This window comes from Conger conger, chromosome 4 (genome assembly GCF_963514075.1).
Source record: "Conger conger chromosome 4, fConCon1.1, whole genome shotgun sequence".
Classification (NCBI taxonomy): domain Eukaryota; kingdom Metazoa; phylum Chordata; class Actinopteri; order Anguilliformes; family Congridae; genus Conger; species Conger conger.
The window spans coordinates 28,934,134-28,948,530 of record NC_083763.1 but is presented as its reverse complement, the minus strand read 5'-3'; the positions used below and the strand labels follow the sequence as shown (position 1 = coordinate 28,948,530).

Below are 14,397 nucleotides of genomic sequence, written 5' to 3'. Positions count from 1 at the left end.
TTTGGAATGCTCAGGCCGCGATGGCCCCCGTTTGAAGAATGGATATCGGAATTCCAATCCACCGCACCCGACTGCCTAAGCTTCAGGCCGACTGCTGGAGGATTAAACGTGTGCTCATGTGATGCATAGAGGTGCATTATGTTGCTTATCACATTCTCTCTCGGACTCATCCAGAACCTGTGACATGTTTTGCACTGGCTGTGTGCTGATGTGTTGTAAACTACTGTGTTAATGGTCTTACGCTGAATGCACAGCGTGTAAGTACCTACTGTGGAGGTGTTGCCTTTGTGGATTTTGTCTTTGCCTGAAAAGCAATGAGGTGAGGCAAATTTGGAGGGAGTGAGGGAGAGAACTCCTGCCTGTTGCGTAACATCTGGGTAATGACATGGACTGGCCACTGCCCAGCATTACAGAACAACATTATTGAATGCAAAACACCAACGAAAATATCCCGGCCCACACAAAAACCGCCTGTCTGCTACTCGGGGCCCGGCCGGCCAAGAATGCACCCGGGCCGACTGTTGGATTTCACACTGTTGGTGTCATACACTCATGATGGTATCTCTTCCCCATGGTTTCTCTTCATGCTGGAGAGTGTCTACTGCACTTGCTGGATTTTTAGCGTTTCACACTCGTATAAAGAATATATCGTATAAAGAATCTTTGACGGTGCCTCTATACAAAGTGCCATGCAAATATGTCTGATTCACTCACAACAGTTAGCGACTCGTATACTCTTCCTAGGGAGGTGGTGGTTGATTTTTATGCTGCTGTGTTCCATACCTGGAAGGGCCCCTGTGCTTAAATCCAAATGCATGTCCTGAATCAACTGACCGAGCATGTTTAAAAAAATGTTCATCATATCTGTTGTTTATAAGTGGATTTCCCTTTTCTTGTCTGCATTGCAATACAGTTCCTTTTTGGGTTGTTACAGTACATTGTAGTTGGCAGTTAAGCCATCATCACAAGACTTTAGCTGGGATATGTTGTTTTAGTGTGTTGTCCCCCCGAGGAGGAATCCACAGGTTGGTTGTCATGACGACCTTTCCCTCAGGCTGGGCTGCTGAACCGGGGCACCGCGGTAACCACGGAAACGCCCCGGAGCCCGGATTCCAGCGGTCTCCATCCTGCAGGGTCGATAGCGGCCTGCGTTCTGAGCTCTGAAGAGCCACTGTTTGCCGAGCGGCGATGACAGTGCGCCGTTTGTTGCAGAAAAACATCTGGCGTGTTCCGCCAGCACCATCAGAAACGCATTCCCGGTCACCCGGTCAGAGGACTGCCCCCGGCGTTCGGCGTTCCCGCAGAGAGGAGTCGCAGGGCTGAGCGGTCGCACACTGAACCGCTCTCCCTGCTGGCCGCATAACGGGCAGCCGTGCACAGTCCCTGACGAACGTGGGAACAGCGACCAGGACGACTGATGTACGAGCACAAGTTGTGTGCTTACTTGAGTCAGCGTAACTGTTGTGCATTCAAATAATTTTCTACGCTTCGCTGAGCTTGTCTGGTGTCTAGAAACCTATGAAATACTCTCAAAAAGAGCAAACCTCACCTTCTGCTCCTCTTGTTTGGCTGGCTCAATTGCACCAGGCAACATCAATCGAGCACAGAAAGGCATTGCACACTACTGTTCAGGTCCTCTGAACTTATCCTTAACTTGAACTTAAAGGTACAATAGGTAAGATTTTTGTGTTAAAACATTGTTACAAGACCATTGTAAATCCCTTCCTATCATTGAAAAAGGCTCACTGACATGTTGACTCACCCTTTGTGTTTATAGTCCTTAAATTCAGGTTTCAAAATATACAGTTGACAGCCTGACAATTTGTACCAAAACATTGTATAACTGTACAATAATTCCAGCTCATTGGTTGAAAACTGGTTTTAATTGCCACCGCCAATGGCGTTTCGACGTCAGCGTGTTTACAGAGAAGAGGGAAGGAATAAACAGTGTTGTGGTTTTAAGGTGTTTGTTGCTGCTATTCCTCTCTTGAACGTTGGAAGTCCAAAATTGCCTATTGTACCTTTAAAGGAGGCTCCAGGCACACACTACATCACTGGCCTTTACTGCATTAAATGGCAGGCATTCAGCAAACGCTCAAAGCCCTGTTTAGAATAGGACACTAGTCTTGTGCTTTTCACTGCTGAGTGTCTTTCTGCAGTTGTGCAGCTCTGTTCTTGCCTTGGTTTGCTGAAGTTAAATGATAGATATTCAAGCAGCGTCCTTTGTCGCCCTCTGTTGACAGTTTTTAGAGCGTTAAATAATGGTGTAATCGCAAAGCTATAAGCTAGAGGCCAGAGCGCTGGTACAGGTAAATGCTCAGTAGAGCAGGTCTATTCAGATTGTGATGCTATTAAACCCACGCAGACCCAGCAACTTACCTGGTGACTGCTGTAGTGCCCAAACGCACACGCACACACGCTCACACGTGTACACTACTCTGTGTAACGTGCTGTTATCAAAGCTTTCACATGCTAGCAAGCCCTTAGGAGGCTTCTGTGGGGAAACCATGAACCTCTACAACTGGGATCATGAGATCAGTCCTCAAGGGCCAAGAACTGTTTTCCTGTTTTCCTGTTTTCCAGCCTCCTTTTACCTTACCTCCGTTTACTGGTGTGACTATGATCTGGCCAATAAGTGACACTAATTGTTCAGTTAATCACCCGCGAGAACAGAAAACCAGGCGTGGTTCTGGATTTGAGGGCCTGATTTCATGATCCCTACTCTAAAATGTCATATTGGGAGTGAATATATCTCTTGCCACCAGAGGGAGCCAAGTACACTGGAGTCCTGCACACGTTTAGGTGCGTGTGTGCGTGCGAGGAGGAGGAGTAGTAGTGAGTGAGTGATATGGACTGAGATGCACCCTTTATAGTGTGTTTATCTGATTCTGCTCCTCAGTATACCAGGCCTGTGGCGGCACTCAATGGGTTAATACTGTGGTGACAGGCACCAGAGTCTCATTACCACCGCCTCTCAAATCCCTCGCTAAGCAGCCGTGTTCTCACAGTACAGAGTTCACTGATTTATTCATGAGTGCAGCCCCCGCCTCCTGAATCTACACGTTCAGAGCGTGGGACACCTCTCAATCTGGTCCCTCTGCTCTCCTGATGCCTGAGTAGTGGGCTGCCTTTTTATGCACCTTTCCACCCCCTGTAGCTAGTACATAACATTAGGCAGCAGTGAGGTTTTTGGTTCCAGTTGGACCCGACTATGCACTGCTGTGAAGACGCTAAGGGAGATGTGGGCAGAAGGCATACACAGATTTCCTCACTGTAAGGCCCCACCAGCTGTGGAGAAAGGGTTGAGGGGGAGAAGTCTGCACACTTTTCCGGCTGTTTCCGTTCCCTCCATAATTACTATTTTCCCCTCTTCTCTTATCTGCGCACCCGGACGCGGAGCAGCCCTGAGGAGCACTTAATCTCCATAGCGCAGACTCACGCATTGCACGGTCCTCTCTTCTCTTCCCCAAGGCCCTGGAAAGCATTTTACGGTAATTGAAGTTGATGCAGGGTCTTCCGGGTGGGGAACCCTTCTCTCTAAACGCAGGAAGTCCTGGACCGGTGTCTGAAGCTATAGCTTACGGGTGGGGAACCCTTCCCCCTAAATACAGGAAGTCCTGGACCAGAAGCACTTCAAGATGCATGGGGTCCTAGCCTAGCCCTGATGCACTGTTATGGGTCTGTAAGCCTCATAGAGGTGTGTTCATTTGCCTCAAAAAAGCAATGCTGACTTCTTTGAAATTTTAGCCTCAGGAGGAATAACTGAAAATTGCCACTTGCCTTTTTAAAATAAAATAAAACAAGCTTGTAGATTGAGAGAGTGAAGATGCTGGTCAGTTCTGGCACGTAGTGGGACAACGCGAGACACGGGGCCAGCGGTCGTAACCGGGGGCAACGCCGCAGTGATTGAAGCGAGGAGGACACGTTGATACTTTCCACACCTAGAAAAGTGGGGTATGGCAACTGCACCGTGGAAGGAAAACCATACTGCCTTTAGCTGCCATTTTATGTTATTTTCTCACATGAAAGTAGAGAGGCTCACTAACTGGCTTATGTAGTTCATAGTTTTATACAAAAATCACTTTATAAGATAAGATATATATTTTTTTTAGGCCTTTTTCAGCTTTATTGGACAGTACAGTATAGAGAGACAGTAAGAATGGGAGCGAGAGAGAGGGGAAGACATGCGACAAATGTCAGACGGTCGGATTCGAACCGCCGACGTCGCGGCTCGCAATGAGCATGCGGTCAGTGCTCTACAGGCTGCGCCACCGAGACACCCCAAAAATCACTTTATACAACAAAACTGTCCTACCTAAATCTCTTCATTGTTTTAGTCAAATATACTGCTAGAATGCCCAAAAAGCCTTATTCAGTCCTCTCTGTAGATCTGTGCTCTACATTTAACTTGTGCCGAAAGTCTCCTAAGCAGGTGTGTGTGTGTGTGTGTGTGTGTGTGTGTGTGTGTGTTTTTTGAAGTGTACAGAAAAAGCCAATCCTCTATCAACTATCATTGATATCTCCCATTCTGTGAGCCCAGTACTCTCCCTGAAACTGTCATTTTATGCTAATAATGTCATTTAACTAGGCTGTCAACGAAGGCCAAGGGGAATTAGCTATTGAATGAAGTGGTACAGGCACAAGCTCTGATCAATGTTTGCTTACCATGACATACTCTCAGTATTATTTATTATCCTTGTAATTTGCTATATGGTCCCTGAAATTTATGCATTTTACACGGTTCACAGTGAACTAGTTCAGTAAAAAAAATATTGACTGACAGCTGTAACGCTGCATTGGCGTGTAGAGACATGCTTGGCCTCAGCTCCTCGCTCCACTTGGGGTTAGGCTCAACCACACGCAGTCTGCTTCAAGGAAATAGTTGACCTTTCCCCCATATGCGTTCTCCTAAGACCGTGCAAAGCCGTGACGGTGTTGATACTCGGTTTTGTGGTGCGTTAAAGGGAATCGATGAACCTGGATCGTTTTCTGTGGTGGAGACGATGCGGTTTGCCTGAAAACACATCAAGTGTTTATTTTATTTATTTGGTTTTATTATCAATTTGTTTATTAATGGAGCAGTCTGGTGAGGGATTGCTCATTGTGAAATGTTGAAATCTATGAAGCACGTGGTACTCCAGGAGTCCTCGTAGAAACGCTATAACCATGATTTATTCTAGTCACAAATTAGTATTTTTACAGAGCTGTACATATGCAGATCTTAGTTCACACAAACCTACACGCAAACCACACTAACACATGCATGCTCACATACATGCATGCAAACACGTACACATGAACATACACTCACTCACACACACACACACACACACACACACACACACACACACACACACAAGTAACACACACTGCAGTGCACACAATCTACACACAGTGCATACCCAGGCACACACGCAGAGCCGTTAAAATTCCTCTGTAATTGTTTAATTTGAGGTTTACACTCTGTGGCTAATGCTCATAGTAGCTGTTTACAGTACTCAGTTTAGCTGCACCTGCGTAGCCCCTGTCTGTAGTTTCCCGCTTTAGGCTATCCAGCAGGCTATCGGCAGACCCCACCTGAGACGAGGCAGCCAGTCACACTTTGCGTAGAGGACATTTGTTCATCCCGGGAAAAACTGATGACTTGCTAATGCCACACCAGCCTTCCGGCTGCAGGCACAAGGCAGCCGATGTCCCGCGTAACCTCGGTTACCTGACAGTCACGTGAGCTTCCTCCAGGGGCCACAGGAAACCGTGCGCAGACTCAGCTGGGAGAGCGAGGGTCCTAGAGTGGCTGTAACTTTGAAAATTGAAATCTTAAAGCGGGTCAGCTCACTGGCACAGTGCCCCGAGAGTTAACCCATGCGCTACCACTCTGTCGTTGCCAGGGAGGCCGCGGACCAGGCTGGAGCCCATGGACACCATCTTTGTCAAGCAGGTGAAGGAAGGAGGCCCTGCCCACGGAGCTGGACTCTGCACAGGTACCCCCGATTTTAGGTTATATAATATACAGAGACAGGGACGGCAATATAAACCAATGGGGAAAATTGTACCGCACAGGGCAGCAGTTTTGCTCACTGCTTGTGCTCGTTTGTGTCCTTGGTCACATGCCTAGTCACATGCACAGCGAAGAAAACGCAGGGTAAATTACACGTCATGGTGGATGAATCCATTATAAACACTTGGGTAGTTGCCAAATGAAGGCACACCCTTACCAGGGCAAATTATAACCTCTATGCCTTTGTCTGTGTGCTAGGGAGAATTATTTATTTTTTTATATGCTGTCGAATATAGTCCAATAGTGAAAATATAGGTATCACTGGGGTATGACTTCATATCAATTGAAGTCCCACACCTCCTCTTTCTGCTGTGTCTCCCCCTTACTGCCTTGAGGGGAGATTCACTCCTCAATTTACAATTCAGACAGACGCCTATAGCCAAAGTGACTCACATCAAGCACATTCATAACCTGCTAAGAAAACACCTGTTGAGCTAGAGACCTCGATCAGATCATTCAGACAGTTCAAACTTTAAAGTTCTGTAAACCTCTGTGATGTTCATAGAAGATAAGTTTTGTGCACAAACATGTTACTCAATCTGTGAGGTGCCAGCAGCTCATACAGTATAATCCAGAAAAAAGGCTAGGAGTGGTACTCGGCAGACTCCAGGACATTTCAGAACCACACATTCAGGAACAACATAGGACTGACCTTAGATTAAGCAAAAATGATTTATTACAATATTATAGAACGAACAACACGCGGTTCGACATCATCAGGTTCTTTATTTGGGATATTTGTTTGGATCTCCTGCATGCACAGGTGCAGACTTTTTTTTTTTGGCTTATGTAATATTCTAATATTTTGAGATACTGAATTTTAGATTTTCATGAGCTATTAACTGTAATAATCAAGATTAAAACAAGAAAAGGCTTGAAATATTTCACTTTGTGTAATGAATCTAAAGTATAAAGTTTCACTTTTTGAATTAAATAACGGAAAAAAATGATATTCAGATTTTTTGAGATGCACCTGTATACTGTACTTCACTGAAGTCCTTGACCTGATGACATGCTCTTGTTCACAGGGGACAGGATCGTGAAAGTCAATGGAGAAAGTATTATTGGGAAAACCTACTCCCAGGTTATTGCCTTGATTCAAAACAGGTAAGAGCACTCCTTCCCTGTTATTTTGGCATGGCAGGAGCATTTCCCTTAAATACAACTTAAAAACATGCGCTTTGTAAATTGTATGCTTTTTAAGTAGTATTTATGCCGTAATTGATTCGCTTAATTGGAAGGACTCCTTAGCCGAACAACTTCACGGGCACTATCCCAAAATAAGGAACGGTGGAGCACAGCAAGCACATAGCAAAACACACTATTTAATGCAACAGAGGAAACACTGACGTTTCATCGTCTACGATGTCATCTTCAGAGTTGAGTGCAAATAGTACCGCACCATGACACTGTCATCATTAGTCATGTCTGTGATCAAGGAGTCAAGAAAACCGTTTCTAATGGAGATATGGAATTATAATTCTCTGAGTCCTCAAAGGCTCAGTCAGTAAATGCTGTCGCTAATTGACAAAAATTACACACATCGACAGCGAACTACCTCGGCAGATTGTGGTGCTTGTAGTTTTTAATGTCTTGCACTGGCATCTTGGCAAACTTCCTGCTGGCTTTTTAGTGGTAGTTTCTGCCCAATAATCAACTTTTTCTGGGTTAACATGCACAATAATATACACTGTAACCAGCCACAATACAGTACTACAAAACCATTTATATGGCATGGTTTATTTGGTTATATGTTAACTATATCTTTGATATCTTGCCTGATGTGTGAGCTACAACTGAAAATGAGTTTGTTTCCATGGTGATGAGCTGGGCAAGGACAATATAAATCCGTTCTGATATCAACGATTGAAATGCATCAGAAGCGTCAGCAGACTTATTTTAATAACTTATTTTTTTAATTACATCTTTTTGAAATCAGGATCTTTATCGTTTTTATTATGAAAATAATTTTGTAGTCCCATATTCTTGTCTTTTCGCACATTAGCATTTTATTGCCCATCGCATTTATAGAAAACCCCCCCCTATGGAAAGCCCATAAAAAGGCCTAGGAATCAAAATGCATTGTGCGATCCTGTCTTGAAAAACGGTCATATGATCAAATTCGACACTCGCATCCGTCTGTTAAGGGAGCTGTAACGTGTTGGTCGCATCCGCCCGTAAGGGGTTAACTGCGTTGCTGTGCTTAGCGTGTGCTTACCTCACTGTTGTGATCAGTTTGTTCCTTCTTTTACCTGTTGTTCTCTTCTGTTGGGGAAATGGGAAAAAAAGACCCGGCCCTGTCTGTTTCAGTTTCGCTTCAGTCACCCCGGGGGCATCACGTAGCAGGCGACCTGGAAAATTCCTCCCCTTGACAGCTCGGTCGTGTTTTCTGTTTCAGCGACACCGCTCTGGAGCTGTGCGTCATGCCCAAAGACGAGGACATCCTGCAGCTGGTGAGCCAAGTCCGTTTAGGGAATGTCTGCTTTCTGCCCCGCTCTCTTTCGCTCACCTCTTCTACAGGCACAGCGGTTCATATTTCACCTTCCTCATTCGAGGATCGCCAGATTAACTCAGGTCAAGGCCACAGAAAATGTATAAATATGATCGGTCCTCTGCCGGCTATCTCCTAACCTGGAAAATAGTGTCTACAAGGTTTACAGCCGAATTCAGATCAGCAAAGCAACCAGCGAGCTCCCGTTTAAGTCTGTTTTATAGTAACAGCTGCTTTCAAGTTGGCTTTTTTGTGTGGCTAATGCTTTTTTGAAGACATTCATAAGAGTATTTGTTCTTTATGAGTTATGTATTGTACAGTACTTGTTTGGTACTTCAACAGTTGTTAACTGTTAAGTATTTTGACTCATAGAGTGTGGCCTGTTGAGGGACATTTTGGTTGTTTTAGTTTTTGTTGATGTTGCACCTTATCTGTCGCAGAATGGCATGTCGGCTTCTGTGGTTTCTAACAAATTCTTAAAAACAAAGGAATGGAGTGAATGAAGCCGAGTTTGTTTCTGGTGCTCTGATCCAACTCATCAGAGCTGTGTAGCTGAAAGATCTCTGGCAGGAATCATCTACTCTGGCCCTCAAAGCCTAATCCAGCCCTTCTTTTCTCCTGGGAAATCAGTGCTACCGATTGGCCAGACTGCCTTCAAACCTGACTCCCGGGTAAAGGGAGGATGGGAAACCAGCAGTTCTCTGCACGTGCATTGCTGATCCCTTATTTAGAGGAAAGGCGAGATTGTAAGCACAGTCTCTTCTATAGGCCGGCCTGTCCTTTAGGGTTTCTTGAGTGCCGCTGACCCCCTTATCGAAGGGTCACGGACCAAAGGCCTCAGACAGGGCCTAGTACCGCCACTCCAAACGCGGTGGGGGCGAACGCCAGCTCACCGGCCGGAACTGTGATGGTGTCGGCACAGGCCGACTGAGCATGCTCAGCAGGACAAGGAATCATGGGTAGAGATAGACCTCACCCAGCTTAGCCTCTGCCATTAAGCTTTAGTAATGCACTTCTGTCTCTGCTTATGTAAACATCTGTCCTACTTTACTAACCACACACACACAAATACAAACACACACATACACACAGACGCACTCACAGGAGACACACAGACCAACAGGTGATACCGAGTGATTGTTGATTGGCTGTCAGTGCATGATGAAACCGGTGTGTCTGATCTGGGAGAGGTGGTTCTCCAGCTTTGGGGGTAGGGCCAGCACAATGGGCAACCCTGTCAGATTTGGCTGCTGTCCAGACCCGGCCTCTTCCTGGAGCGTGTGTTAGAGTCCACACGCACACGCCTACATTCCCCCTTAACCTTCTACTCCTTCCTGCTTCACACAGTCGCAGCTGCTAGCGTAGCATCTTCATGAACTCCAGTACCTCTCTACTCCTGTCCCTGTGGTCTTCACTAATCATAGAGTACTTTAATTGAAGAGAAAATGGTTCCCACTCTAAAAAAGGGCTACATGGTTATTTCATTTCTTTCAATGCGGGATCATGCACAAACGGCATTTCGGCATCTTGCCTTCTGCAGTATGCAGTGTGCTGGTTGCCTTCTTCAGGGTGCATAGAGTACTTGAATCATTAATAATAAGTTATTTAGTTGACATTTTAATCTAAAGCGACTTACAGTTGATTTGACTAAGCAGGGTACAATCCCCCCTGGACTAATGTGGGGTTACGGGCCTTCTCAAGGGCTCAACAGCTGTGCGATTACAGGTATTTAGTAGGCACTCTTATCCAGAGCAACATACCATGAATGATCTTATTGTGGTGACACCAGGGCTTGAACCACCAACCTTTTGTATCCCAGTCATGTTCCTTAGCCACTAGGCTATACGCTGTACAGGCTACATTTCCAGGCTACCTATACGGTCCATACAACGCAGACGCAATCAGTGGTCCTGTACAGTAAGAAAATGCACATACTCGTACATGCGCGCACGCACACACTCGCGCGCACGCACACACACACACACACAGAGTGCAGTTACGGCCGTCCTTGTCGCCCTCCCGCGTGAACATGAGTTGTGTTAGTGCGTGGGCTTGTATCTGTATTAGTGTGTGTCAAGCTAGTGTGTGCGCGCTAGCAAACGCACGTCGCTGTCTCCCAGAGCGTTGGAGTGTGTGAAATGGCAGTGGGAGCAGCAGCAGCGGATCAGTGTGCAGAGCGGAGGGTGAGCAGCTGCAGAGAGACTCGGCGCTGGTCAGGTGGATACTGCTGGCAGAGGGGGGGGGGAAGGCTGTACCACTCAAACAGAGCATATAATCAAGCAGCCCCCGTCTGTCGTCATCCGGAAAGGAAAACCTCTCCGGAGGGAGGGAAGGGATAGATAGATAGAGAGAGAGGAGAGGAGAGGAGCTGCCGTCAGCTCCAGTACCCTCGCTGTAGACAGGAGGAAGAGGAGGAGGAGGAGGAGGAGAAGGCAGGTGGGGAGGTGATGGGAGCGCCGCCCCTGGCTCAGCGTGCTGCAGAGGTTTTCGGCGGTCAGGAGGGGGGAGAGATTTGGGGACAGGCAGGTGGCAGCGCTAACGCGACGGTCGTCCTAACACTGCCGCCACGCTGCCATTCGCCTCCAGCGGTTCCTTCCAGCAACTAGAGTATTTTTAGCTTGTCGTATCCAGCACCAAATGACAGAATAATTCTGCCTTTCCACACCCTGCAACTGCCTCTGCTCTGCCTTTTCTCCACAGTGGCTGTGTTGTTTTATTCCTGCTCTCTCTCTCTCTGTTTTCTTCCTTTCTCCTCTGCCTCCCCCCTGCCTCTGTCTCTCTCCGCGTACCGTGATTCTGCCGGCCCCCGCCGGCTGCAGTTCTCGAGGGACATCACCGCTCTGGTAAGGAGAGATTAAAAAAAAACAAACAAACAGTGTTGTCGCGTGTCATTCCCCCATCTCGTTTACGTCTTCCTCATCTCGTTGGTGTTGATGTTTTTTGAGGGGGGTGGGTGGGATGAACGCGTTTTGGTGGCGTATTCTTTATCTCGGTTTTCCATTTGCGAGCGTCGCCATCTCGACGGTGTCCTCATTCCCGCGGCGGAGCGGGCAGAGGCTATTTCGCGGATGTTAGCGCATGCTGGCAGAGCCTCCAGCGAACCGCTTTGCGCCACGCCTGTTTCTTTTTTTTATTTCATTTATTTTCCTTCCTCCCCTATCTTTTTTTTTTTGCCTTCCCACTTCGGCCTTTATTATTTTTTTTCGTTTTTTCCTTATGATAAGCACTTCGGCCTCCGAGCCACGAGCCTTCCAGACGTGTTGCGCAAGACATGCAAATGAGAGGGAGGGGAGGGTTCGGGGAAGGAAGGGCAACCTGACACCACAGGTGAGCTGAGCCTCTGGGTTAAAGCTTCGCCCAGCAAACCTCGCTCACCTCATTCCCTCAGCAGCAGCGTGCTCTCTCGAGACGTGCGCTTTCCTCAGGAGCCTAGAAAGAGAGACCCTGTCGAAGCGAGGACCCCGTAACCTTTTCTGCGGAACTCCTCGCGGGCAGCCATTTTGGGTTCGTTCATTTTTTTATCAAGATTTTTCCGGAAGCCCCTGTGCTAATGGAGGGTCGGGGGCAGGCTTGGCGGTAGAGCGAGGCTCTCGATGGTGAAGGAGGCTATGCTGAGTGTGAGGGTGGGCGTCTGTTCGTGGGTGCGCTCTCTCCGGCCCAAGGTGGGTAAATATACGCTTCAGGCACACGGTCTGCCCTCTCGCCTGCACGCCTGCTTTAACCCGGCCACTTTCTCCTGCGCCGACTGCTGCTTATCTGGGTCACCTGGCCTCCCTCTCCCCTCACGCCACCCTGTTTTAGAGACCTGCTCTTTTCAGGGACGCTGGCTGTGGTAGTTGGAGCTCGCCGTCCGTTTCGTTGGCATACTTTTCTTTCTGTTTGACAGGCTTTTGGTTTCAGTGTTTAAGGTATCCCAGGGCAGGACATAACTGCTAAGTGTCGTCGTCATTGCCTTCTGCGTCGTGTCTGGTCGTCTTCCCCTAAGCATTTCCCGACCCGGCGCCTTAGGTGTTCATTATTCATCGTTTCCCTGCATGCTGGTTCGAAGGTTTCATATTTGTGAAGGTATTCTGCAGCCCCCATGAAGTCTGTTAATGTACTTCCAAATAGCAAGGGAAGTCCTCATCTTTGGAATTATCAGATTTAGTTTGATGTGATATTGGCACTGGGGTTTGTGTGGAATCTGACTGCGTTCCCTTCTCCCCACAGGCGTATTCCCAGGACGCCTACCTGAAAGGAAACGACGCGTACAGCGGGAACGCCCGGCACATCCCGGAGCCCCCTCCCATATGCTACCCCCGGATAGACCCTAAACCCGCCGCCATGGCCCAGTCGCCCGACCCCGCCCCGCCCGCGGCAGGGCAGGGGGGTCAAGGTTTGTGGCTGGGGCCGTGCGACACGGGCTACCGCATGGAGATCCCCGTGCCGCCCTCGCCCCCGCCGCCAGCGCCCAAAACCCAGACGGTGGTGTGCGTGTGCAATGAGAGCGTGAGAACCGCGGTGGTCCCGCCAGTGGAGGTCCGTCTGGCCCGGGGGGCCCAGGGCCACAGGACAGAGGAGGGCCGGTACGGCCCCCCGGGGGCCAACCTGCACCTGGTCCGGTCTCGGCCCTCCGGAGGCTCGCTGCAGTATCCACCGGCCGGTCGGACCCCCAACTACCCGGCATGCCCCGACGCGCACTCCCCCTCAGTGAGGTCTTCACTAGCGGTGCCAGCAGACCCCTATCCCCCCTCCTCCCCGTCCCCATCCGCCACCTCCCCCGCCCACCAGAACATTGACTGGCGCAACTACACCACCTATAAGGAGTATATCGACGCCAAGCGGCTGCATGCGTACGGCTGCCGCACCATCCAGGAGAGGCTGGACACCCTGCGGGCCGCCTCCCAACCCGCCGGGGAGTACAAGCAGCCCCTTGTCCGGGGCACGGCCTCGGGCCCCTCTCCCCTCCGCCGCAGGAGCACGTCCCACGACCGGGGGGCCTACCCGGGCCCCGTCCCCCTTCCCCCGCGCAGCGTCTCCCAGGAGCGGCTGGTCTCGGCCGACGCGAAGGACTGGCCCCTCCGCAGCGCGTCCCAAGACGCCCTGGCTTCGGCCCCTGCCCTGGGCGCGCCCAAACCGAGGGCCCGCTCCTGCGACTACCTGGTCCGGCAGGACGTCCCACCTCCTCCGGCGGATGGGCGGAGCTACGGCCGGGCGGAGACGGAGGCGCTGCTTTACCGCGAGGCGGCCAGGGCTGGCCGACACCCGCTGCAGCCCCCGAGGGCTGCCCTCAGGACTCCCGGCGGGTACCCCCGGGGGGCGCTGTCCGCCCCTCAGTTCGGGAAAGGTACGGAACAGCCGCCGGCCTCCAGGACGGACAGTCTAGTTCACTCCGGAAACCGTGCCTTGCGCCTGCCGGTGAAGGGAGACCCCGCCCTCTCCCCCGGGAGCGCTGACACGGCGAAAGACCCACGAGCGTCGACGCCCAACCACCTGCCCCACCCCGCCCTCCACCTGCGGCCGCGAGCCGAGAGCGCTCAGGAGCTGGGGAAGGAGGCGGGGCCGTGCGCCAGGTCCTCCCCCTACAAGGCCCCCTCGGCCAGCCAACAGGCCTCGCCCTCGCCCACCAGCAACGGCACAGTGACTCTCAGGGCCAAGGCGCGGGAGGGGGCAACCCCCAACCCCATCCGCCACCACTCCTACATCCTGGCGGTCACCGACACCGAGGCGGAGCCACGGACGGACTCCACCTGCTGGCTGCCCAACGACGCCCGGCGGGAGGTGAACATGAGGAGGCTGGACGAGCAGCGCAAGGCCTCCTGCTCCAGCAACCTGGACGACTCCCTGGACTCCATCCCCTTTATCGGTG

The 14,397-nt window shown here is 50.0% G+C and overlaps 1 protein-coding gene across 4 annotated transcripts in view; it reads left to right on the top strand.

Annotated features, from left to right (window-relative positions):
- The window catches only part of LOC133126304 (rho GTPase-activating protein 21-like), an 83,226-nt gene that overhangs the window by 45,726 nt on the left and 23,103 nt on the right, over nucleotides 1–14,397 (top strand). For 2 of the 4 annotated variants that reach the window (XM_061238376.1, XM_061238378.1), the window contains 5 exons: nucleotides 5,889–5,981; nucleotides 7,087–7,165; nucleotides 8,457–8,511; nucleotides 11,369–11,392; nucleotides 12,759–14,394. In XM_061238376.1, the coding sequence (XP_061094360.1) occupies nucleotides 5,889–5,981; nucleotides 7,087–7,165; nucleotides 8,457–8,511; nucleotides 11,369–11,392; nucleotides 12,759–14,394 (1,887 nt within the window). Of the gene's footprint in view, nucleotides 1–5,888; nucleotides 5,982–7,086; nucleotides 7,166–8,456; nucleotides 8,512–11,368; nucleotides 11,393–11,939; nucleotides 12,212–12,758; nucleotides 14,395–14,397 lie in introns of those variants that run through there. The other 2 variants (XM_061238377.1, XM_061238379.1) reach the window with 2 other exon arrangements.